Below are 26,014 nucleotides of genomic sequence, written 5' to 3'. Positions count from 1 at the left end.
TTCCTGGGCAAGCATGTTGCTTGTTCTTGTAGTAACAGTCGGTCTGCCTATGTTGTTTTATATTTTTCCTGTAGGTCTTTCTTTCAAGAAGCATCTTCTGTTCTTCTAACCACTCCAGGTTGGTCTGCTTGTCCTTTCAAGTGGGAATCTCCCATCTCTGGAGAGCTGGATGTGGTTCAGGCTTCCACCTATCCGCTGGTAGTTTTGAACTGCTGCCGTTGAGGCTGGCAGCCCAACTCATAACCACTATGCTACCAGAGTTCCTTAATGCATTCTTAGATGCTGTTTTAAAGAAGTGTGGCTGGGCAATATTAGGTTTAAGACTAGAGGTACTTCCAGGAACTATAATCAGGCAACTAAAAAAATAATTCTTGTCTCTCTGGGGATAGAAATCCCTTACAATATGTAAATCTAATATTCAACTTTCAGATAGTTGACTTTCAAAAATCACTATTGCATAATGCATAACATAGAAAATACTGAGCTGTAAAGGAAATGAGAAAGATGGGCAGTAGCTAGAAGAGACTGCAAAGTCCAGAAAGGAGATTATCACCATTCAGTTGATTCTGAGTGCAAATACATTATTAATAACTGGGAATGTGTGACCTACCAATGCATGCGTGTCTTGTACAGAACAGTGCGGATGGATGGTGACAAGAACGGAATTTAAGTTACAGCACAGGTGGGAAGCAAGCTGTTGTCTCAGTGCCATAACAGAGCCTCAACCCTCCTCCCCTGTAGGGTGGAAGCAGGGATTGGGTCTTCAGTCTGCAATGATTGGTAGGAGGAAAGCAACTGGATTTGGGGAGATGGAAGAAAGAAAGTGCTTTGTCTTCGCTTGCAGTTTGGTGGGTGTAGAATGAACAGGACAATGAACAGGACAAGAAGTGTTGGAACGTGGGTTTTGTGTAGGATGTGTTGGAACAGGTGTGGCAGCACCAAGCACTCCAGGGCTACATGAATCACATGTAGTAATCCAGTCAGCAGCCACTACATATCCATAAACACGTCTAAAACAGTTTTATAATCCTACCACTCCCTCCTGCTCCAATCCCCACAACCTGAAACCTCAGTGCCTACAGCCCCACAGTGGGGGGAGTAGATCCTTTCCTAAACACTCCACCCAAAGGTTCCAGCACTGGGTAGAGTCGCTCCAGGGCACGCTGACGGTTCAGTTAAGTGCCGTAGAGTCGGTTCTGACCCATAGCGAGCCTGTATAGGGTTTCCGAGGCTGTAAATCTTTACGGGAGCAGAAAACCTCATCTTTCTCCCGCAGAACCGCCGGTAGTATCAAACTGCTGACCTTGAGGTTAACAGCCCAACTCATTATTCAATAAACGTTCTATAGTTGAGAACTTTTCTTTCCTTCAAGAGGCCTGTAAACACAGCCTCCAAGGGCGCATGCGTAAATGCTTTGCAACTACAGCGATCATTGCCACTGAAGCATCCTCCAGATCTAACCCAGGACCCGTTCCTTCTTTTCAGAGCACCCCTCCCACTTTCTTCACTCCACCCCTGGCGGAAGCGGAAACGACGCTCGCACCGCCTCTTAGTACCACTGGCTGGCTCCGGAAGCTACGCTTTTTTACTTTGCTCTTAGGTCTCCTGTCACCATGGTGCTGGCTGTCCTGCGGGTCCTGGAGCCCTTCCCGACTGAGACACCCCCGTTGGCGGTGCTGTTGCCGCTCGGGGGCCCGTGGCCTGCGGCGGGGCTGGGCCAGGTGCTGGCTCTGCGGCCTGCAGGAGAGAGCCCTGCAGGGCCAGCGTTGCTAGTAGCGGCCCTAGAGGGGCCGGGTGCGGGGACTGAAGAGCAGGGCCCTGGACCCCCGCAGCTGTTTGTTAGCCGAGCACTGCTGCGACTCCTGGCTCTGGATTCCGGGGCATGGGTGCGGGCGCGGCCCGTGAGGCGGCCCCCAGCGTTAGGCTGGGCGCTGCTTGGCACCTCGCCGGGGCCGGGGGTCGGGCCGCGGGTCGGGCCGCTGCTGGTGAGGCGCGGAGAGACTTTGACAGTCTCCGGACCGCGGGTGCTGGAGACACGGCCAGCCTTGCAAGGGCTACTGGGCCCAGGAACGCGGCTGGCTATGACGGAGCTGCGAGGGCGGGCTACAAAGGGCCCGGATCTTGGGGACAACAGCCAGCCCCCACCCCCGCCCGTGGTGTCCTCCTTCGCGACTCAGGCCACAGTCCGACAACTCCGGGGAGTTCTGGGAGGGAGTGGAGACTCACTGGGGGTGAGCAAGAGGTGTCTCCGGGGCCTCGGCCTCTTCCAGGGCGAATGGGTGTGGGTGGCCCGGGCCGAAGAGTTCTCGAACTCCAAACCGCACTTAGCCACGGTGCTGGCCCTGGAGCCTCGCTGGGACCTCTGTGAGAGGCTGGGACCCGGGTCTGGACAGCTGGGAGAGCCCCTCGCTGACGGACTGGCCCTCGTGCCTGCCACTCTAGCATTTAATCTTGGCTGTGACCCTCTGGAAGTGGGAGAGCTCAGAATTCAGGTAGGATACAGCACCAAGACCAGGAATGTTTCCTCGGGTTTTTTCTAGGTCTTCATTAAGTTGAAAGAGCTCTAGAATTTAGACCCCTTACACCTTAAGATCTTCGACTTTTATCATAACCTTATTTGTTCATTCTTTACAATCAATATAAATCTCTATAAAGCATAATGTGATGGTGCATGGGAAGGGGTCTCATCTATTCAGACATAAGGTGAGATTCACTAATTGCTTGGGGTGAATAATAATCTACTTATTCAAACCAGTTGTTTACCACCTCGGAAACCCTAGGAGATGGAATCGACTCATAGACAGCACTTAACAACAACAACCACCCAATATTAAAGAGCCCTGGTGGCACAATGGCTAAGCACTTACCTGAGGTTGCCTGTTCAAACCAATCCAGCAGCTCCTTGGGAGAAACAGCCTGGAGATCTGCTTTCATAGAGTAGAAAACTATGGGGCAGTTCTATTTCATCACGTGGGGTTGCTATTACTTTAAATATATGTGAAGGCACCCAACAACCACCATCACCCAGTATTATGCTGGGTGGTATGGAAGATATTACCTCAGTTCTTTTGCTCATCTTTGGCTTCAAATTCCTTCTTGTTCTTAAAATCCTACCATCTTTCTTTTAAATCCCATCTAAACTTTATGCTTTGTCACAAAGCCTTTCATAATCTCCCTACCACAAAGTTAACAATGGTGTCTTCTCCTGTAGCATTGTGTACCTTTCTTTGGGCATTGATTTTCTTCTGCCTCCCTAAGATTATGTAATCTGGCTAATCTCCTAATTATATATTGTAAATTCCTTGGATGAAAAGACTATCTTTGATGTCTGGTGTTTCATTTTAATATTTAATGTAGACAAGGTAAATACTTGCTTTTTGCCATTCAGGAGCTTGCTTACAGAAGATAATTGTATTTAGGGGGGACACATTTAGTTGGATATGTAATTAACCACTAGCCACTCCTTGGAAACCCTATGCAAGGTTCCTATGAGTTGGAACTAACTCAAGGGCACTTAACAATAAGGCCCTTTGTGACTACTGACATTTAAATTAATTATAAGGAATCCTAGTGTGGTGCTGCAAGATAATGCACTGGACTGCAAGGCCAGTTTGAACTGCAAGGTTGGTTCATATTCACCAGCCAGCCATTCCTCGGAAACCCTAGACAGGGTCACTATAAGTCAGAATCTACACCACAGCACTTAGCAACAAAAGTAAATAAAATTTAAAATGCAATTCTTTGGTTGCATTAGACACATTTTAAGTGCTCAGTACTTAACATTTCTATCCTTGCTGGAAGTTATGTTGGACACTGTTGGCATAATAAATGAATGCTATAGGCTGTCAGGGACTCCTGGTGTGCTGCCATAGGATAGGCACTCGAGGTCTGTAGTTCAAACTATCGCCAACTGCTCCATAGAAACCCTATACAGGATTGCTATGAGTCGGAATTGACACGACAACACTTAACAACAGCAACATAGGATGTCAGGAAGAGATATAAGATGTACATGAGCAAGAGTGGGTGTAAGTTTCCTTCTGAATGGGAAATTTTTTTAGGAGTGCTTAGACTGGAGCTCGTTTTGCTGAATTAACTCTTTCAGCTTAAGTAAGATCATGTCTGTTTCCTGCAGTTTGAATTCAGAAAAGTTCAGGTAATGTCAGTTTTAGTGACTGTATGGTGTCACTCAAAGGACTTGTGGGAATTAAATACCTTTATTTCATTGGCTCTGGGCCAACTTCTAGGTAATCAGTCACAGAAGGCTTACCTTTATTGGGGAACTTTTTGGTGCCAGAGCCAGAAAATAAGTTGACATCTCTTCTGATGTTCATTAGAGGGGGGCAGTATCTGTTTTGGGAGGATACCATTGTAGGGGAGATATAGGTAGCTCTGCTTCCCCAGAGTTGGGACTATGAAGGCTGGTAGATATGTTGGCAGAATGTGACTCTGGGAAAACATAATAAAGTGATGGTTATTTCTCTACTAGAGGTACTTGGATGGCTCCAGCGCCCCCAAAGACAAAAGAAGCTGCTCAGTACTACCTGGGCCTCCGTTTGCCAGAGAATTACACGTGGAAATTGTGTCCTCTCCCCATTACAGCACTAATGGAAATTATGACCATGTTCTTTTCTGGCACTTTCAGACACCCAGGTTAGCTTCTTGTCCCCTTCAGGAGCACAGCACCCCATCCTCGTCAGTCCCCTCCTATCCCATGCCTTAGATCCAAGTTCTGCAGAAGCCACATTTTAGGAAATATTGTGGCAAGGAGCCTCTTGGGATGCCAGGTAGAGAATAGAAGAGAAATCAGGACCATGGGGTGAATTTGGACATTCTAAGCTAAGAAACTTCTTGGATCTGAGAACATCCCCAAAGAGCCAAGTTTCTGCTCTGTCCCTCACTGATCTCTGATCCCCCTTCACCATTTGCTTCTGCTCATTCTAGGTCTGACTTGTTCTCTGGAGAGCTGCTTGGGATATTTGGGTGGGCAGGAGGCTCCCAAGAAGTAGTCTGCATGTTGGGGGGTAGGCATGGGGGTAATGTGTCAGGCATATGCTTATGACGCCATTTGGGAGCTGACCAGGGCTACTGCTGTGTTGCAGGGTAGTCCAGGAAGGGGATGTTCTGTGTGTGCCAACAGTTGGGCAAGTAGAGATCCTGGAAGGAAGCCCAGAGAAACTGCCCAGGTATGCAGCCCCCTATTGTCCTAACACTACAGTTCTTAATGTGGGTGTAGGAGTGCTACACTGCCCCCAAATTGTATGCAGCAATTTTGTTTTTTTGTTTATAGTCTGCTTGGAGAAATAAGACAAAACCACAGTAAGAATTTAATACAGATCAGTACATCGTTGTTAGATGCTATTGAGCTGGTTGAATGCACAAGAACAAGGAACACTGACCGGTCCTGTGCCATCCTCACAATTGTAGTGATGTTTGAACGTATTGTTGCTGCCACAGTGTCAGTCCACCTTATTGAGAGTCTTCCTCTTTACCAAGCATGATGTCCTTTACTGGTCCCTCCAGACAACATGCCCAAAGTATGAGAGATGAAGTCTAACTGTCCTCACTTTTTTTTTTTTCAGTGTTATACTGTGAATTATGTGATAGTTTACATGGGAGAACATTAGCTTTACATTCATCCTATCATATATTGTTTCATTGCTATGGTTATAATCCCCTCTATGCATCATCAACCAACCAAAGGGTATACCCTTCAAGCCTGCCTCCCCCCTCCCCATCCCCACCCCCATCAGCACACAGCCTCTCTCCCTCTCTGGGTCTAGAGTCCCTAGCTGGCTTCATCTCTCCACGTCATCTTTTCCTCCATCTCTGGTGTCACTGCTTCTCTGGGTAGGGTCTCGCACTCCGCTCTACTCCCTTGATGGTTCCAGGGACCTCGGCTCCTAGACTGCATAGTCAATCACTCCCCTCCTTTTGCTATAAAATGTCCACCTTTACATTTCCAACGCTCGCAGTCAGTCCTGATAACAATTATTCACCATTGTACCCCAAGGGACCTATCCCCCTCTCTTTCGGCTCCTAGACTGCATAGTCAATCACTCCCCTCCTTTTGCTATAAAATGTCCACCTTTACATTTCCAACGCTCGCAGTCAGTCCTGATAACAATTATTCACCATTGTACCCCAAGGGACCTATCCCCCTCTCCTTTCATTTGCTCTGCCCAGACATTGGATACTACTCAGTGGAGATTCTACCTTCATCCATGCCCTCTGGATCTAGGTTCCCTCTTGAGAGCTTGTAAGCCAGTCGCTTCTTGCCTTTGTAGCCCCCTCATTTTAGATAACCAATGTCCAAGTTGCCTATCCCTGTCTACTTACTCTGTGTATGGAGGGGGTGGGAATGATCCTCAGTGTAAAGATTTGTTCCCTCTTTTGAGCCATTGGTTCCATAGATATAGGTAGCAATTTTATTTCATTGTGTCCATTTTCTTTTTGGAGACAAGATCCAGACTTTCCGATTCTGAAAAAACAAAATCTGAAACTGAAAAAAGGTTACTACTTGCTGATTGTGGGAGGTGTCTATCCTCAAGTTGATTGTTGTAAGGTGTTCAAAGTAAAGCAAATTAAGAATTTAATGACCTAGATCAAGATGTGATTCCTTCCTTTCCAGTCTAAACCACAGAGGCCAGAACTCAGACGTCTCTCTCATACATTCAACATAATTAGACGTCTCCTGTAATTGATGGAATGTACATCTGCTGCTTCCCAATCCTGTTTCCCAAAAGGGGCAGAGAAGTTGCTACTGCCCTTTAGAAACCCTCCCTTCTCTTTTTCCATGTCCTCAACAGAGAATGAGAAATAGAGCATAACTGAACCAAAAATTTAAAACAAGGAACCCAGTTGTGAGCTCTGACCACAGAGGTTCCGTAGAAAGTGGTGAGGCAAAGAATGAAGAGACTGCTTTGGTTTTATGTGATGCAGGGGAAATATGATCCTATATCCTAACCATTCCCTTTTTCTGGACTGATGTCCTATAGCGATTTACTAGGAAGACACAATTGATAGAAAGACTAACTCAGTTTTAATGGAGATATCAAATGAAGGGGCACCAGTTGCAGGAACTTGTACATAAGAGCCTTCATTCCCAAGGTCTCAGGCTCAGCCAACTGGGGTTCTCTGCCCTCAGAGATACCTTGTCTTGAGTACCTTGATTCAGCCTTGGTTAGTATTCAGAGCTTGGGTCTCTGGCCAGGGCTCAGTCTTCCTGTCTCAGGTCTTTGGTGTGTAGATGAAGAATCTGCTGGTGCCATCTGCAATCCCATTTCATGCTCCGTGGCACTTGTGGGGTTTCCCAAATCAAGCCCACAACCAGGGCCTGGTGAAAAGTGCCAAGCTGGCACTTAATCAGTCACTTCCCACCTCTCACCCACTTTAGCATTAGCCATGCCTATGAGCCAGCTTTCAACAGGGAAACTATAGCATGCCTACCCCTTTCATCTTCAAAGGAAAACACTGGGACACACTACCAAGCTAGTTCTATTCCTGGGCCTCTACTGTTTCAGCCCTGTAGAGACCTTCCTCCCTCTGGGTGCTGAGCACATAGTTCTTGCCCTGAGCAGGTCTTGGAAAAGCAGGATTAGGCTAGGTCCAAGGACAAATAGAGATGATGAGGTTGCAGGCTCTTCCTAAGATCACTGGGAAAGAAGAGTTTACGTACGTATCACCTTATCAGCCTCTCCCTGCTCTACTGCCTGCCACCTGGCCCTCTGAAATGCAACCAAGTGCTCTCTCACAGTGTCACCTAGGTTCTAGAGGCCTGGCCCTTCTGCCTCAGGCTGCCCAGTGTGTCTCCCTCAGGGAGGGCTGTTTCACCCTGCCTGGCACTACGCTGTTCTCAGTCTTTACACTGCTACCAGGGCTACCTTGAACAGGTGAGGTGGTGGGCCTTCCCATTCATAATCATAATGGTAGGGTCCAGTTTGCCTTATTCTGGTTTTAACCATGATTACTGGCAACAGTATCAGCCACAATAGTTTCCTAATGCTAACCTGGTATACCTGCCACTCCACCTTAGGTCTCTTCTACCCACCTTTGCTGTAAGACTGGGACAATGTAAGCAAAGGGGCTTTAGGGGGTCCTGGTTATACTCTGGCTCTGTTACAGCATAAGCACTAAAAAGGAAAAGAGGATAGCAGTTTATCATTTGTTTCTCTGGAAATTTGGGTAACTGCGACCTACTACCCACCCTTTCCCCAGTAAACCTAACTCCCTATGACATGAGGTGGTGACTGCACAGAGTCCCTGAGAGAACTTGAGACAAACAGATACTTCAGACTCATTGAGGCAGATTGGGGTGAGGCTGGGACCTGTGGGGTCTTATTTTCCAAAGGAGGGAGAAATGTTCTATTTTTAAAACCAAGTTATAATTCACACACCATAAAATTCATCCTTTAAAAATGAACAATTCAGTGAGTTTTCGTATATTCACAAGCTTGTGCAATCATCCCCACTAATTCCAGAACATTTCACTACCCAAGAAAGAAACCCTTGCCCATCATAGCTACTCCCCGTACCCCTAGCAACCACTGATCTACTTTCTGTCTGTGGATTTGCCTATACTGGATACTTCATAGGAACAAAATCCTGTAAGGTGTGAGAAATGCTGGTTTTTAAAAACTTCACAGAGAATTCCAGTGTAAAGCCTGAATAGGGAATCGTTCACTGTTAGCTGTTATTATTAAGGAATCTGCCTGCAATTGATTTTGTGAATTATCACATAAAAGCCAGAAACTCTTCAGAGGTTTGAGGGTCTTGGGGTATACCTTTGAGGGAGAGACTATTCTGCAGTCGTAGGGAATGATCAAATGATCCATTACTTAGTGCAGCAATAGCCTTCTCCCATTGGAGTGGGTGGGTGGCCATTTGTCTAACCCCTTTCCCTCCCTTCTCTGGCACTCTGATGGTAGACATGGAGGGTATGGAGGGATAGGCATAGCTCCTGCCTCCATCATGTGTATGATCAAGCTATGTCTGTTGCTATTAAGTACTCTCAAGTCAGTTCTGACTCATAGCGACCCTGTATAGGGTTTCTGAGGAGCAGCTGGTGAGCTTGAACTGCTGACCTTGAGGTTCAAACTGACCTTCCAGTCCAGCGCATTTGGTGCTCTTGAGTTTGCCCCCTTTGTAGGACTTCTTTGGTTGAGCTAGCTTTCTTGTCTTCTGGAAGAGGATGTGTAGGCCCTGGACATGGGCTTCATTGGGCATCTTTCCTGTAGGTGGTGGGAGATGTTTTTTAAGGTGAAGAAAACAGTCGGAGAAAGCTCAGATGAGCCAGCCAGTGCCTACTTGGCTGACACCACCCATACCTCCTTGTACATGGTGAGGACCTGGGGGTCGGGGAGGACCTGGGGAAATGGATAGAAGCAGCAGTCTAAAGCTTCCTTCCACCATTCATAGGTGGGTGCCACCATGAGCCCTGTACCAGCACTCTCCTCAGGAGAACACACACTCTGGAACAGCCTGTCTCCCCCAGGCCTGGAGGTCTTGGTGACAGAGCTCTGTGCTGCCCTGAAGCCTCGCCTCCAGCCAGGGTGAGTAAGGCCACAGCTCTAGGCTGAAGAGAGCCTGCCCAGAACATCCCCAGAGGTGCAACAGGCCAGTGCTCCCAGCCACAGTAGTGGAGAGGGGCCCTCCCTCAAATCAGAATGCCTAGTCCACCAGCAATTCTCAGGCTCCCCAGATCATTGGCCCAATTATAAACACAGGCATTCCTCCTAAATCTTCAGTACAGTTGAGACATCGCTGAAGGCACAGCGAGGAAAGGAAGTAGTCTCCAGCTACTGGATACATTCCACCACCCCCATCCCCATAGGAGGTGTGGGAAATATGGCCCCACCAGGTGGAAACAGTCCCCTTGGAGCAAGGGACTGCTTCAGGAGAAAGTGCTTCTTAGGTGTGTGTGTTCCTGGGGGTGCTGGAGTTTGGGCTGGTGGAGGGGACAGGTGTGTCTTCTCTGGTTACAGTGGTGCCCTGCTGACGGGAGCTAGCAGTGTTCTTCTCCTGGGGCCCCCAGGCAGTGGGAAGAGCACAGCAGTTGCTGCTGCCTGCAGCCGCCTGGGTCTCCACTTAGTGAAGGTGAGGGCACCTGGAGAGCAGGGCCTACGACTTGCCCTCTGTCTGTCTGTCTCCCCCCTTTGTAGCAGAGCCAGCCCCAGCTCCTGAGCTCAGTGGGTCAGGCATAGTCCCATGATGCCCAGCTGATGAGAGTTGATTTCAAGAGGGAGGGGGTTTCAAGATTTGGGTGACAGTCCAGAGAATTGCACTAGGAAATGGATACAGCAGAATTGGGACTTGGCCAGTGTCACCTCTCCTAACTTAATCTCTCCCCTCCCCCCCTGAAGAATCTTCTGATTCATTCTCCCCACCCGTTCTTGCCCCAGTCACACCTGTCCCCTGCTCACATGCTCCCTTCCAGGTGCCCTGCTCCAGCCTCTGTGCGGACAGCAGCCGGTCTGTGGAGTCCAAGCTGCAGGCAGCTTTCTCCCGGGCCCAACGCTGCCGACCCGCAGTCCTGCTGCTGACGGCTCTGGACCTTCTGGGCTGGGACCGTGAGGGACTAGGTGAGGACGCCCGTGTGGTGGCTGCCCTGCGTCACCTCCTCCTCAGTGAGGACCCCCTCACCAGGTATTTATACAGAGCGGGCCCTGTCAGCTGGGTGAGGCCCAGCTCTCTTCTTCAACCTTTTCACTCTTCATTCATTTCCCCACGGCCCCTCAATGGCTTCTCAGACATCCATGCCCACTTAGCTGCCTTGTAGGCAGCCCTGAGCTGAAGGCCGTAGGGTAGCCAGAGGGAGGAGGATGTGGTGCCACTCTTGGAAGATACTAGCTTGAAGAAAAACCTCAGGGAGTACATGTGGTGAGGAGACCTTCCCACAGACCCTCCTCCAGGAGGCTACTCATCTCTGTCCCACCCCAGCACCCACCTCAGCTCCCCCATCTTTGGCACCAGCCTGGGTCTTGCCATCAGTGTCCACTTCCCTTCATGCAGCTGCCCTCCCCTGATGGTTGTGGCCACCACGAGTCGGGCTCAGGACCTGCCTGTTGATGTGCAGACAGCCTTCCCACAGGAACTGGAAGTGCCGGTTCTGTCAGAGGGCCAGCGGCTCAGCATCCTGCAGGCCCTCACTACCCACCTTCCCTTGGGCCAAGAGGTGAACCTGGCCCAGCTGGCGCAGCACTGTGCTGTGAGTACCAGGCAGGTGCTGGGCTTCCCTGGCCTCCTGTCCCAGGAGCTCAGTCCTGCTGCCCTGCAAGTGATAGAAGACCCCACCACATTTATGCTGGGCCAAGGCTGCTGGTGGGGGACCACCTTCCACATCTTCCAAGGGTTCCTGCTAGACCCTGTTCATCTATCTCTTCTGGTTCCTTAGGGCTTTGTGGTGGGGGATCTTTATGCCCTTCTCACCCACAGCAGCCGGGCAGCGTGCACCAGGATCAAGAACTTGGGGTAAGGAGACAGGTTCAGGAGAGGGCAGGAAGCCAAGGAAATCTGGGCTGGGGGCTGGTGAGGAAGGGAGAAGGGAACAGGAGCCTGGTGGAGAGGAGGCCTGGGGCGAGGTCCCCCAGGAGCCTCCTGGGTTTTTCTCTGCAGTTTGGCAAGTGGCTGGAGCGAGGAGGATGAGGGGGAGCTGTGTGCAGCTGGCTTCCCCCTCCTGGCGGAGGACTTCGGGCAGGCGCTGGAGCAGCTGCAGGCAGCACACTCCCAAGCTGTCGGTGCCCCCAGGGTAGAAAGTCCAAGTCCTCAGAGGTGAAAGAGGGGCTCCCTCCCTCAGGCTTTCCCCAACCACACACCTCTGTCTCCTAGATCCCCTCAGTGTCCTGGCAGGATGTGGGTGGGCTTCAGGATGTGAAGAAGGAGATTCTAGAGACCATTCAGCTCCCTCTGGAGCACCCCGAGCTGCTGAGCCTGGGCCTTAGGCGCTCAGGCCTCCTGCTCCATGGACCCCCTGGCACTGGCAAGACCCTCCTGGCCAAGGCTGTGGCCACTGAGTGCAGCCTTACCTTCCTCAGGTGCTGGCGTCTAGAAGGGATGATGAGAGGGCTGGGGGCTGCAGTAGGCTGGAGGGGTGGCCTTAAAGGGTGATGGTGTGTGTGCATTTGGTGAATGTCACCTTTCACATCCTCTCACTCAGTGTGAAGGGGCCAGAGCTCATCAACATGTACGTGGGCCAAAGTGAGGAGAATGTGCGGGAAGGTGAGCCAGCAGGGAGGGGCAGGGCTCCTACGTGGCCTCCTCCACCCCAGGCTGCTCATGACCATTTCTAGTCCGCCTTTCTACAAATCAGGCTCCTGCCCAGCCAGTCTAGTACTTGACGAGCTGGTGATGAATGGTCAGCCCTTGGTTTTCTTCCTCCTCTGCCCTATCTTCAAGCCCCGCCCCCGAACTTCCCCTCCTGTGGGTCCTCTCTCCCCACAGTATTTGCTCGGGCCAGAGCCGCAGCTCCATGCATTATCTTCTTTGATGAACTGGACTCTTTGGCCCCAAGCCGGGGGCGAAGTGGAGATTCTGGAGGAGTGATGGACAGGTGGGGTCCAGGAATGGAGTCAGGCCTAGAATGGGAGGGATGGGAGACTGGTAGCAGCCAACTCCAAACCAGAGCTCAGAGATACAAGTTCCTGCCCTTCTGGTTCTCAGAGAGTATGTTTTTGTTAAATGCTGTCCAGTTCTGACTCATAGCGACCCTGCATAGGGTTTCTTTCTAAGGAGCGACTGGTGGATTTGAACTTCCAGCCTTGTAGTTAGCACAGTCTAGTTCTTATCCTACAGCACCATACCAGGACTGCTCTGATGTAGCACTGTACAACAGTGAAGGTGAAATATGAGGGAGTAGAGGTGGTGGGGGACCTGAGGGAAGAGAGGTCTGGGTGAAACAGGACAGGATGGAACACAAAGTCTTGTTGAGAAGGCTGTCAGGGAGAGGCGCACAGGCAGCGGCAGGTCTGAGGGTGCACTGTGGGCTCTCCAGACTGACTTCTCCTTGTCCTTTCCAGGGTTGTGTCTCAGCTCCTTGCTGAGCTGGACGGGCTTCACAGCACTCAGGATGTGTTTGTGATTGGAGCCACCAATAGGCCAGACCTTTTGGACCCTGCCCTGTTGCGTCCTGGCAGGTGGGCATTCCGTACCTCTCACCTCCAGTGGGCCAAATCCACGTGGGCCTGTCTTTTGACCTCCATCCTCTGCCTCTTCTACCGCTCATGGCTGGGGTTCCTGGCACTGACGCCAGCCTAGCCTCCTAGGGGAGGAGGAACTTGACCTTCCTTACTTATCTGTACTTCCTTGCCCTAAAGATTTGACAAGCTGGTGTTTGTGGGGGTGAGCGAGGACCGTGCCTCCCAGCTGCGGGTTCTGAGTGCCATCACACGCAAGTATGTCCGATTAGAGGGAGACTCCCAAAGGGTTTGCTGGTCAGCAGTGGCTTTTGAAGGAGTATATAATGGTTTCTTTCTTGTTTCCCCACTGCAGATTTAAGCTGGAGCCCTCTGTGAGCCTGGTGAGTGTGCTGGACCACTGCCCTCCCCAACTGACAGGTGCTGACCTCTATTCCCTCTGCTCTGACGCCATGACAGCTGCTCTCAAACGCAGGGTTCGTGACCTGGAGGCAGGTAAGCCACTCTTGTCAGCTGCAGAAGTCAACCAACTGAACCAGTGGGAGGCAGGCCTGGGAATATTGACACCTGGGGGACTCTGGACAGGAAGGTGCCTCTCCCAGGACTCCCCCTGCCTGGTCATTAGACCACAGGCTTTGTTCCTCAGCTGGAATGGGGACCCTGGCCTTGACTCGCCTTGTCACTTTCCAGGACTGGAGCTGGGGAGTAGTTCAGCCCTGCTGCTCACCATGGAGGACCTACTGCAGGCTGCCACCCGGCTGCAGCCCTCCATCAGCGAGCAGGATCTGCTCCGGTACAAGCGTATCCAGCGCAAGTTTGCTGCCTGCTAGGAGCCTCCTGCATTCTAGGAGCCCATCCACAATTATTAAAGGTGCCTCAGAGACCTGAGAGGAAGGAAGAGGCACTTCTTCAGGTGTCTGCTCACCCTGAAGGCTACCTACTTCCAGAAGATCTCCTTAGGGCAGCGTGTCATTCAAGAGGCACATCCTGTCTGTCTACTCCTCTCAGGTCAGCAAGGCTAGGGCTTATCTGCTTAGGAGGTCCGGGCTGGGCCTGGGAATTAGTCAGAATTGTGGCTGAAAATAAAGTGTATGCTGCCCTCTGTTGGTGTCGTTTGATGAAAGATTCACGTGGCAAGGAGCTGGTGGTGGGAAGAGTAAACCCAAGGGGTGGACAGGAGTGAGTACCACAGAAGCCTGATCTTTCAGACATAAACACAAGACATTCAGGAAGTGAAGAAGGCACAGACTCTATTGATGGTCCTTCCATTTGCCAGAACCCAAATCTCTGCGCCCAACAGCAGTCAGTCCCTCCCCACACCCTCAGTTTCTGCCCTGCACAGCCCAGCAGTGCCAGGCCCAGGATTGTGGAAGCTGAGGCTGCACTCATTCTGTCTTCTTGAGCACGTGAATGAAGTAGCAGGGAATGTAGGCCTGACCTGGCTGGTAAGGCTTGAAGTCACCCAGGACGCTGTGCTGACACTTGCCCCCAAAGGCTTCCCGGAGCAACTCTGTGAAGGCTGTCAGGCAGTGTGGGTAGTAGGAGAGCCGGAACTTACTGCAATAGAACCCCAGGAGACTGTGAGGGTGAGTGGCTCAGTTCCCCTCCCCTCATGCCCCTGCCTAGCCATGTGGGTACCTCATGCCAGGAGAGCCATCCAGACCGGCCCCTGGCACCTGCACCGTGTAGTCCAGGGTCACCATGTGGGCTTTGTTGTTCACTGTCAGCACCGATGTGGTGATGTCCTTGGTCAGGTCGCTCTGGAGGCCATGGTGCAGGTAGCATTAGCCTCGGCCACCCATGGCACCACCCACTCAGCCTTCCTCTGGTGGAAAGCCCTACCTTATAGTAGATGTTCTTCCCTGGGGGTGCGCAGCCTGTCCTGAGTATGTGGTCGTAGTTCCGGTGGTCGATGACCAGCAGGCCCCCCACCCGCACCATGCTTGCGATGTTCTTCAGTGCCAGCCGGTGCTCACTCTGGTCCCCTGAACTCCAGGCAGGGACAGAGAGGCTCTGTCCACTCATGACCTTCCAGCACCCATCTCTGTCCCATCTCTTCCCTCCCCATGGGTACCAGTGCCAAGGCAGAGAGGGGCAAAGCAGAGAGTCTGCTTTACAGAAGAGCAGGTACCCAAGGCAGGGGTCTCTAGAAAGGGTTTTATGGGACAAGGTCTATGCCAAAGGCCACACTCTCTCTCACCTTTGCCGTCTGGCAAGTGGGCAAAACTGTTCCCAAGGCAAATGACAGCATCAAAACCAGCCCCTGGTGGTTGGGGCACATCTTTGTCTAGAGTCATCCAGTTAGCTTCTTCAATAACTGGGAGCCAAAGTGAGGAAGGGTCAGAGTGACACAGTTTTCATGGGGCCAGTAGCACCCACTTCTACCAACTACAGTCCTGCCTTAGTTTCCTCTTCAAAACAGGGTCTCCCTATTAAGTTAGTGGGAAGGGATCATTATAAACATGGAGGGTGAGGAGGGAAGAGGGGCCAAGGGAGCAAGAGGCAGGAGGACTCTGCTTACAGGTCTTTATTCATGGTGGGAGGGACAGGACATAAACACAGTTCACACTCTGTCTTTTCTAGTGGCTAAGCCTCTCTTATCAGGGAAATGACAGTGATTTTTCTTCTGATCTTACTGTTCTCTTGGGTAGGGAGGACACCCCACCCAAGGACTAGAGGAGCCCAAGACAGAACAGAGTCCCTGGTGGCTGGACTGGTGACTCAGCTGGCTTTGCATACCCCACTTGTCGAAGGCAGGCTCATGTCGCCGGTTCCAGCGCTCTTTAAGCGCATACTTCAACATCTTGTCACTGGCATCCACACTGGTCATGCTGAAGCCTTCTTCCACCAGCATGATGGAGTCCACCCTGGGCAGAGCGGGGCATGAGAGCAAAGAGGCGCAGTCAGAGGGCCTGCCAGGAGCAGGTAGAAGAGACCGCTCCTTCTTAACAGAATGGTGGAGTCCATTCCTCTGCTTCCTCTTCCTGGGCTTTTCTCAGCTGACTTAGATGACCTTTTTTTTTTTAAAGGTAGCAACTTTTTTTTTTTAAAGCACCTATTCAGATCCAAAGGAGCTCTGGTAGCGTAGTGGTTACGAACCAGGCTGCTAACCCCAAGGTCGGCAATTCAAAACTACCAGCTGTTTGGCAGCAGAAAGATGAGGCTTTCTGCTCCCGTAAACATTTACAGCCTCCAAAACCCTGTGCAGGGTCACTATGAGTCGGAACCGACTCCATGGTACTTAACAACAACATTCAGATCCAAACTCTATAAATATGTAACCCTATGAGGTATCCGTAGTTTGTTGTTAAGTGTTACTGATCCATTCTGACTCAGAATCCTGTATAGGGTTTCCAAGTAGTGGTTGATGGGTTTGAACCACCAATCTTGTGGTTAGCAGTCTAGTGCTTATCCTACAGTGCCACACTGATGGGCAAACTAAAGCTTGGACAATGAAGTATCTTGTGCACAGGTGCCAATATAGTATGGATAGGCCAGACCTTAAACAACCTCAGTACACATGGCCTCTTTACTACATGGGAAAACTTTACCTCTCTCAGACTTAATTGTACCCAACTGCAAACAGGGAGGGATATCACTACTTACCTCATGTGTTTTCGTGAGGTTTTAAAAAACGTGTCAAAAGTTCCGGGGCACAGGCTTGGCACAGGCCAACATTGAGCAAATGTTTACTGTTAACTTAGCCCAAGGCCAACCAAAATGAGAAACAACGCTAGAGCCAGAAACTTGACGTCCTAGGTCAGAGCTTTCCCACCGCTGCGCCCACTCACCCTCACTCAAGCCCTCTCTTTTCTCCCCTTCCTCATCTGCCAGCCGCTACCCTTGGAGAGTGCCTGTTCTGCCCGAACAGGCACCGGTCAGTCCCCACGGCCCGCCTCTGCGCAGCTCCGGGCGGACTGAGGAGCGGCCCCTACGTGCCCACCGTGGTCTCGCAGCCCCGCGTGCCCCCCTCAAACCCAGTGGGGCTCACCCGGTGCCGCAGGCTACGTCCAGCACCCGCTGACAGCCATGCTGGCGCAGCAGCCCGAGCAGCCAGGTCTTGTACTCCGCCGTGCGGCTACGGGTGTCCCCGATGTAGAGCTGCCAGACGCGCGCCGCCTCCCCGTCCGCATACTGGTCCGGGAGCCCCTCGGCCGCCACCCCCAGAGAGCGGGTCCGGTAAACGCTGTCCACCATCCTTCGCCGCGCGGAGCGCCGCCGCCGCCACCGGTTCCGCACTTATAGCGCGGCCTCCGCTGGCCGCCGGCCCCACGAGCCAATGGCAGGTGAGCTCCGGACACGCCCCTGCTCGGCTCCGGGCCCAGTGCCCGGGGCTGCCCAGCCGCGGAGAGGGAGCCTCCTCGAATCCTGGACCCAGCCCTTCTGCACCCTTCCACGGCGGAAAAGGATCCGATTCTCTGGCCGTCCCAGCCTCTTCCCGCTTAATCTGGTCCTAGGAGGACCCGGGAGGGCCCAGGAGAAAGAGATTGCCCACTCACCAGCATCCAAACTGGAAAGAAAGGGAAGGAAACTTCCGGTTTCAAAACCCTCAGTTTGAAAATTCCAAGCACCCAGGCAAACAGGAGAAGACCATCATTACTGAAGGAAATTATTAGCATGTCGAAGGAAAGAGTGTCCAGTCAATAAGCCTGGGAGCCAGACAAATGGGTAGTTTCAGAGTAATGCTAATCTCTCCATCCAAGTCTCGGGCTGACAGCCCTGCCCAAGACATCCTCCCACCCTCCTGGAGGCAAGTGCGCCTCTGCTGTAGGTGACACATCAGGCTTTTCCTTGAACCACATGAGGTGGAATCTGGTGCCTTCCTTCTATTCCTTCCCTACCTGTCACCCATATCCGCACAATCTGTTTTTCACAGAGGTACCCACAGGGAGAGAAGCTAAGTCAGAGGTCAGAATGGTGCTCTTGCTATTTTATTTCTCCTTGCCACTTCATGAGTAATTTGATCATTTGGTTTTGTCGGGTAAGCCCACCCTTCCTCCCCAAGCAGAAGTTTTCTGAGGCTTCTCTTTGGAGACAAGATTCTGGACTGAGATGGGCTCCTCAACACATTGTCACCCAGCAAAGCCTGAGACACGGTAAATAGCCTTTCCCACCTGTCTTTGTTCTAGCTTCAGAAAGAGTAAGTTATGGAATTTAGAACAATGGAGGCTCCCTTCTCCTAATCCCTTTAGTGCCTATAGAATCTCAGAGCCAGATGAACCCCAAAGATCATGTAATAATTCTTTTTCTTTTTTTAAATTCTATTCAAATAACGTTTTACTGACATACTAAGAGGATCACAGAAGAAAAAGCTCCAATCTTGTTCCTGGAAATTGGACTGCTTTGCAGAAAAGATATTTAACTTTTTATTTTCCTCTTTTTGTAATTTTTCCCCCTTTCCCTTTCCCTAAGTTAACAGGTGTCTCCACAGAAGAAAAATGAGGCATTCAGCTCCTGTAAAGATTTACAGCTTTGGAAACGCTATACAAGGTGGCTATGAGTCAGAACCAACTCCAAGGCACCTAAAAACAACCCTCTAGACAGTGACTCTCCACCCCTGGCAACCAAAGAATGTTTCTTTTATTTTTTTCTTGACTTTTTGCAGTAGTGGTCTCATACAGTATGTGTTTTTTTGTGATTGACTAATTTGACTCAACATAATGCCCTTCAGGTGCATCTATGTTATGAGATGTTTTACAGATTCATCATTATTCTTTAACTGCCATCAAGCTGATTCCGTCCCACAGTGATCCTGTATAGGGTTTTTGAGGTTGTTTGTAAGGTCAGCAGTTCAAATCTACCAGCTGCTCTGAGGGAAAACGATGAGGCTGTTTGCTTCCATAAAGATTTAGTCTTAGAAACCTGAAGAAGCAGGTCTACTCTTTCCTATAGTGTTGCTATAAGTTGCAGTCAACTCAAAGCCTGTGGGTTTGGGAATTGCCATTTAAAGAAAATCCAACTTGGAAACTGATAAAACTACTAATCAAGTGGTATTGAGTTGATTCCAGCACATGTGTGTCAGAGTAGAACTGAGCACTGTAGAATTTTGATAAGACTAGCTCCAGGAATTTGAGTTTTTCTGCGTTTTGTTTTTATTTTTGTTTGTTTCATCTAGATAAGAAAAAACATTCACTTGGAACATCTATTTAAGTATCTTACTTTTTGATTTGGAGTAATGTGATTCCCTCCTCTAGAGATAGCTATCCTTTCTTCTTTTATTTTTTATACTTTTTATTGTGAAATGAGTGAAAGTTTAAAGTGCAGATCACTAGTTTTACATTCAATAAATCATGCACTTCATTTCATCTTGATTTCAGTCCCCTCAATGTAACTTAATTTATCCCATTTCCTCTCTGTGCTGCTTCTTTCTAGACTTCCTTTCTTCCCCCACCCTTCTGAATTTTGTCCTTAGTTAATGCTTTCCTTTTGACCTTTCTATGGTGTATCTCACTAGTGTTGTCACTCCTACATACCTATCTATTTACTCAGTGGTTCAAGCTTACCAGCTGCTCCTCAGAAACCCTATACAGTCACTAGGAGTTGGAATTTATTTGGCAGAACTTAACGACAACAAAGGAGCTCTGGAGTCCTGGTATGATGCTGTAAGGTAAACACTGGACTACTAACTGCAAGGTCAGCATTTCAAGTCCACCATCTACTCCTTGGAAACCCTATACAGGGGTGCTATAAGTTGGAACTGACTGGATGGTACTTAACAAAGGAGTCTTGATGGCACTGTAGGATAAGCACTGGATTGTTAACCATAAATTTGGCATTTCAAACCCACCAGCCACTCTGCAGAAGAAAGATGAAGCACTCTTGTACAGATTCACAGCCTTGGAAACCCTATACAGTGTTGTTATGAGTCAGAACTGACTTGATGACAGTGTGTTTGAATAATTCATTGCATGGATGTGTTGTGATTTGTTTAATCATTCCTTAAGTTTTTTTATTGCTATTTAAAATGATTTATTTTGTTGTTTAAGATGTACACAGAAAAGTACACATGAATTAAATAATCTATAGCAGCCCATGAATCACTGCTGGCATTTGAGGACCACAACCAAACATGGCCTGTTCAAGGACCTGAGAGATCATCTAGTCCAGGAGTCCTCATTTTATTTTCATTTTTGTTTTATTTATTTGCTGAAAAGGACCTCTTTTAAAGCTTTTTTTTTTAAGCTTTTATTGTGAATTGAGTGATAGTTTACATGGGAGAACATCGGTTTTGCACTCATCCTATCATATTTTCTTTCATTTGCTATGATTACAATTCCCTTCATGCATCATTTAACAGTATTTGCTTCTATTACTTCTGGGTTTGTTTTGTTTTATGCACACAAACACACTCAGGAATATATAATCATTTAAACAACCAAAGGGCACATTCTGCAAATCTGCCTCCTGGCCACCAGCACACAGCCTTTCTCTTTCCATGAGTCTAGAGTCCTCAACTGCTCTATCTCTCCATGTCATCATCTTTGCCTCCATCTCTGGTGTTGCTGCTTCTCTGGATGGGGTCCCACGTTCTGCCCATGGTCTTCTCCCTTGATGGTCCTAGGGTGCTCTGTTCCTAGACTGTAAGATTAACTACTTCCCCCTTTTTGTTATAAAATTTCTACCTTTACAGTTGTGACTATCACAATTAGTCATGATAATAATTACTCACTATTGAATCAAAAGAATCCTATCCCCATCTCTTTTCATCAGACACATCTAGACAAGATGAAAACTATTCAGTGGGGAGTCTGTCTACTTTTCCCTGCACACTGAAACTAAACTCCCTCCTGAAAGCTTGTAAGCCAGCCACTTTGTGCCTTTATAGTCCCCCACATCCTCTGGTAGTGTAGTGGTTACAAATCAGTCTGTGAACTTCAAGGTCAGCAGTTCAAAACTACCAGCTGTTCCACGGGAGAAAGATGAGGTTTTCTGCTCCCGTAAAGATTTGCAGCCTCAGAAACCCTGTACAGGGTCACTATGAGTCAGAACTGACTCTATGAAACATAACAACAACATCCCATTTTAGGTAGCCAATGAGTACCAAAGGGATACGTTTGATTCTTGATATGGAGTCTCCTTCCCTCTCAGTTGGTAAAGTTCATCAAATTGTAGCAATTTACACTTGTTTCCTTTATTGAATTTATTTATCTTCCTCTAGATGAGCTCTGGTCATCAAGCCATCGAAGCTACGTCAAATGGGTACTGTCTGCAAGTTTGGTCGTTCTTGTGTATCTCCCCTCACTTCACTCTCAGCTCTAGTCCTCTGTGGCTAGGTCAGTGTCCATGGGCTCAGGAGCTCCCAAATCTCCCCAAACTTAGGCCCACCCAGCCCTTCCCCTTCTCTCTTTCCTCTCGAGATTAACAGGAGTCTGTCTATGGAACGTGGTCGAACTCACCTCATATCTTCATTACTGATTTTCCCCCACTTCCACTCAAATGTAGGCCAATGTGGTCGCCGGCGAACTTACATGGCTCCTCTGTTCCCTTTGAGTTTCAATCTTTAAGGGGGGTTTATCCTGAAGGGACTTGATCATTCCTTAAGTACTGAACACTCAAAAATATAAATTTATAGCTTGACTTAATTGAAAATAAAAATAGGTGATAGTTCAAAGATACAAAACTTATTATTTGGGATTGGTTGAAAAGACTAAATTCTTCATCTCAATATGAAAGTAAAAAAGTATTACTACAAAATTATGGAACATGTTCTTAAATAAAAACATAAAAATGTGAACCTATTGTTCTTCAACATATCCTCCACTCCATCTAGGTCTATACACTTCTGAAGGTAGTGTTTCCATCTGTAACCCTTCTTTGAACTCTACACTCTGATTTGTATACTCCAAATGGCAGTTTTGGCATTCTTGGGGGACTCAAATCATATTATTTTTAGATGTTCTTTGCATTTGGGGGACAAAAAGAAGTCTGAGGATCAGTGCTGTAAGGTAGATGAGGTTAGGTTTCCTAATAAAATTCTTGAAGGATAGTCTTAGCTAGTCCTGAAGATGAACAGGTACATTGGTTTGATGGGAAAAAATTGTTTGGTGTAACTTTCCTCTCCTATTTTTCACCAATGTAATTTCCATAGAATTTCTTCATAATAACCCCCCATGTTCATCCTATGTTGAGAATATCTATTAAGAGTATCCCTTGGTGATCCCCCCAAAAAAGTCACCTTAACTTTCTGAGCTGACCACTTTGCTTTGAATTTAACTGACCCAGCAGATTCCCTGGAAACGACCACTTTCTAGATAATATCAGTAAATCCATGACTCTCCTTGGTTATGATTCACTAAATAAAATCATCTTTGTTAGCTTTGGTCTTGCTTAAAAGATTGATGGAAAGATTACCTCTTTGAGCTAATTTATCTTTGTGCAACAGTTTTGGCACCCATCGAATGGAAAGCTTGCTGAGGTCAAGATGTTTATTTAAAATTAAAAATGTCAACTTATGTTAAAATCTCAATTTCAGTAACTATGGGGATAAAGCACTGGACTGCAGGTCAGTTTGTACAAGGTCAGTGGTTCAAACTCACCAGCCACTCCTTGGAAACCCTATATGGGGTTGCTGTGTGTTGGGATTGACTTGACAGCAATTAACATCACAGCATGGTAATTCTATAGATTTCTCCCACTAGTTTCTTGATTTAACAGTTTCTTCATTCATTGACGTTGATGGGTCTCTTGACTCATCTTTGAAGTCTTTCCTCGTTTTTTACCTTCTTTAAAATGCTTAATCCATCTAAAAAGCTATTGTTTAATGGGGGAAGCATTCCTGTAAACTTCTTGCAAATCTTCAGTGATCTACAAAGAATGTCCACTTGAATGTCGGTGGTTTCGGAAGATATCCACTCTAGTTTTGTTAAAAGTTTGATATTAGCCCTGACCTCAGAATCATTTTTGCCCCCATGCATAAAAGATAGCCTTTTTTTGGAAGTCACTCCAATGAGACAAAGACAGGTATATTACTGAGAGAACTTCTCTGCAGCCACTGATTGCAGAGACATGTTTACCCAGTTAGTAAGAGAAGCATATGCTTAAGGCATCAACAAATCAGAGGTACCAGTTGTCCAAAACAGAGACCCATAAATGCCAAACAGACAGGATACCAAGAAAAGTGAATGCCATAGTCCAAGGGAACTGGCAGGGCACTAAATGAAATTGATACCATTTTATAAAGTTTATATATGAGAACAATTATAATTTTCTCATTTTGGACCAATTGGCTATAACCTCAGTTCTCCTTGACCACAAAGGAATGTGTCAGCATCACCGTAACCATGTGACTTGTGATCTATCTGGTACAGCCTAAAGTGAACCCAAATGTGACTTCAGATTGAGCAGACCCTTGTGTTTGTATCATGTGCTTTATGATCACTCTTGGCCCTCTCAGTATCAGCAGTAGTCCAATGAACTGTGAAAATACAGCATCAAAGGACAGAAAGTCACTGTGCAAATTTTAAGAATTATTTCAAAATAAAATACACTCATGGAGATCGGCAAAGGTCCCACTAAAAAACATCACACCACAAATGTAATTATTTCTGAGTGCCTTGTAAGTACTATTTCTATTGACTACTTTAGACTTGAAATACAAAATTCATATTTCAAGTCAACTTTTTTTACTTAACAATTTTCAAATATAAAGTTTTGTGTTAACAACCAAATTCTTATGTAAATTTTATTTTCTTAATTGTACTTGTTTTGCACATTTTATTTTCAGTTATTCAAATATATTTGCTCTGGTAGAACCCAATTTGAAGAGACATAATTTTAAGTCCAGGTAAATGATATGGCAACAACTAAGTGAGGCATGAAAATGGAAGTTCACAGAAGAATAAAAAGATTTGTGAATCCCTATCGACAATTCCAAAATTAACTTCCTCTTTAAAATGTGATGAACCAGAAGAGTTTTAAAAATTTTTACTCAATACTCAAGTGTAATGAGTAAAAATTGTTGTACTAATACTGCTCGTGCTGGAATACTAGTACAATACAGATACAACAGAATTTGTTCCAAATTCTACATCCATTCCTTGTTTTAATTAAACTAATAAATAATGTTACAGAGACTGAAACTATTTTAAAATATGAAAATCACATCTACAGACCTTATACATAACAGAAACACAAATTCTACTTTGTGGAATGTTTTTTTCCCTAATAATATAAATTGTTGGATTGAAAGGCAGCCAAGTGAATACAAGTTTCACAATGGACCATTTGAAAATTCATGTTGAAAATTTCTGGATGTAAACAAACAAGATTCTGTAGCCAGAATATATTTCTAGTTTGCAAAGCTATGGTGCAATTATAAGAGGAGTGACTACTATATTCTCCATCAGTTGGCTCTGTATATTGTTTTGTTTGTTATTCAGTCCTAAATCATTTAATTCTCAATTTGCTATGGATGGATTTAGTGACTAGTGCAACTTGAATATAATTGGAAAAACATTAAAACAGGTCAATTCACAGAGATGTATGTTTTCATATTTAAAGCAAAGACATGGTTTTGGCTTAACTCATTAACTAGAAACACAAATTCATGAAGAAAGGCAGTATTGGGAAACCACTGTGTCTTGCTGCAATCAATATAATTAGCACTGAACATGGACTATCATTTCAAAGAAGAAGTATTTGAGTTCCCACAAAATGGAAATTTGGGAGATTTACTTGAACTTTTTGCTCAGTTTGATCCAGTTTTAGAAGTGAAATCTTGAAATACGGTAACAAAGAAAAGGGCAACCCATCATATATGTATAAAACAAAGTATGAAGAACTAATAAATTTTGTTGTTGTTAAGTGCTGTTGAGTTGTTTCCAACTTATAGCGACCCTGTATAGGGTTTCTAAGGAGCAACTGGTGAGTTTGAACTATCAACCTTGAGGTTCAAACTGACCTTGAGGTCGAGTGCTTATCCTAAGGTGCCTCATCACTAAATAAGTGATAGAGTTTGATCAACTATTTTCAATGAAATGTAGCTTGATATTTCAGTTTGCAGATTCTACTATTTTCAATGAAATGTAGCTTGATATTTCAGTTTGCAGATTCTACTCCTGCTCTTTCTCATACAGATCAGCTAAATATTATTTTAAGATTATCTCCAACATATGGAAAACCTATTGAGCAATTTATCCATTTACTAGCTTTAAAAGTCATACTGGTGAAGAAACTGTAAATCAAGTACTTTACTATTCCTGTGAAGTTAGCAAAATTAATTTTTCTAAGTCAGAGGCCAGTCCTATGAAAATTTGACAATAAGTCAGGGCATTATAAAGGCATGCAGCAGAAAATTTTAGAATATAAAGAGTTTGCCATTTTCATACCATATGTTACATATTCACTTAATTTTGTAGGATGTAGTGCAGTAGACTATTGTCCAGAACTAGATGATTTTATTTTCTTTCTACTATTCAGTTATTGGACACGTTTTTCACTGCATTTACTTAAAACATGTTTTGGCAATGATCAAGTGTGAAAATGTCTAATACATATTGGGAAGCACATAGTGTATCACTGAGTACAATTCTGGAATCATACTCTCAAAGTCCAGATGCTTTAGAAAGAACTGTTGAAGACCAGCCACAAAAAGGAGATATCAAAAGAGAAGCTGGCAATATTGCTACGAAAAGCAAACACCAGTGTGAGATAATATACTGCAGCATTTTAACTGGATAAGTCAAGCACTCCAAGATTCAGAAATAAAAATAAATAAATTTTATCCTTAAAGAGACTCAAAACCCCTTAAAGAGATATGCATAGATCTCTACCAGTCACTAACAGCATACTTACATAATTGAAGATGACTTTGAAAGATTTGAAAACACAACAAATATTGATTATCAAGCAGTTCACCATCACAGACACATCAGAAAGAAACAACT

General features: G+C 46.9%; 2 protein-coding genes across 3 annotated transcripts; one reads left to right on the top strand and one right to left on the bottom strand.

The window, feature by feature from the left end:
• The first annotated feature begins 1,520 nt into the window (after positions 1-1,520).
• Positions 1,521-14,044, top strand: PEX6 (peroxisomal biogenesis factor 6). Of its 2 annotated transcripts, none has more exons than XM_006860468.1 (17): positions 1,521-2,492; positions 4,490-4,653; positions 5,103-5,186; positions 9,237-9,339; positions 9,418-9,551; positions 9,984-10,095; positions 10,436-10,644; positions 11,011-11,206; positions 11,393-11,469; positions 11,614-11,746; positions 11,827-12,032; positions 12,155-12,216; positions 12,439-12,547; positions 13,014-13,130; positions 13,311-13,388; positions 13,486-13,625; positions 13,821-14,044. In XM_006860468.1, the coding sequence occupies exons 1-17, from the start codon at positions 1,614-1,616 to the stop codon at positions 13,958-13,960; spliced, it is 2,943 nt and encodes a 980-aa protein (XP_006860530.1). In that variant the 5' UTR covers positions 1,521-1,613; the 3' UTR covers positions 13,961-14,044. The 2 variants fall into 2 exon arrangements, with proteins under 2 accessions (XP_006860530.1, XP_006860531.1); XM_006860469.1 differs by having other exon boundaries at positions 1,614-2,231; positions 13,821-13,960.
• A 414-nt stretch (positions 14,045-14,458) lies between these two features.
• On the bottom strand, positions 14,459-17,363 carry GNMT (glycine N-methyltransferase). Its single transcript, XM_006860467.1, has 6 exons — positions 17,122-17,363; positions 15,870-15,997; positions 15,331-15,447; positions 14,973-15,115; positions 14,769-14,890; positions 14,459-14,687 (listed from the first exon to the last, which is right to left on the bottom strand). The coding sequence occupies exons 1-6, from the start codon at positions 17,325-17,327 to the stop codon at positions 14,516-14,518; spliced, it is 888 nt and encodes a 295-aa protein (XP_006860529.1). The 5' UTR covers positions 17,328-17,363; the 3' UTR covers positions 14,459-14,515.
• Positions 17,364-26,014: the final 8,651 nt, after the last annotated feature.

Source organism: Chrysochloris asiatica, unplaced genomic scaffold, assembly GCF_000296735.1.
Source record: "Chrysochloris asiatica unplaced genomic scaffold, ChrAsi1.0 scaffold00038, whole genome shotgun sequence".
Taxonomy (NCBI): domain Eukaryota; kingdom Metazoa; phylum Chordata; class Mammalia; order Afrosoricida; family Chrysochloridae; genus Chrysochloris; species Chrysochloris asiatica.
This window is presented reverse-complemented; position numbering and strand designations above follow the sequence as displayed.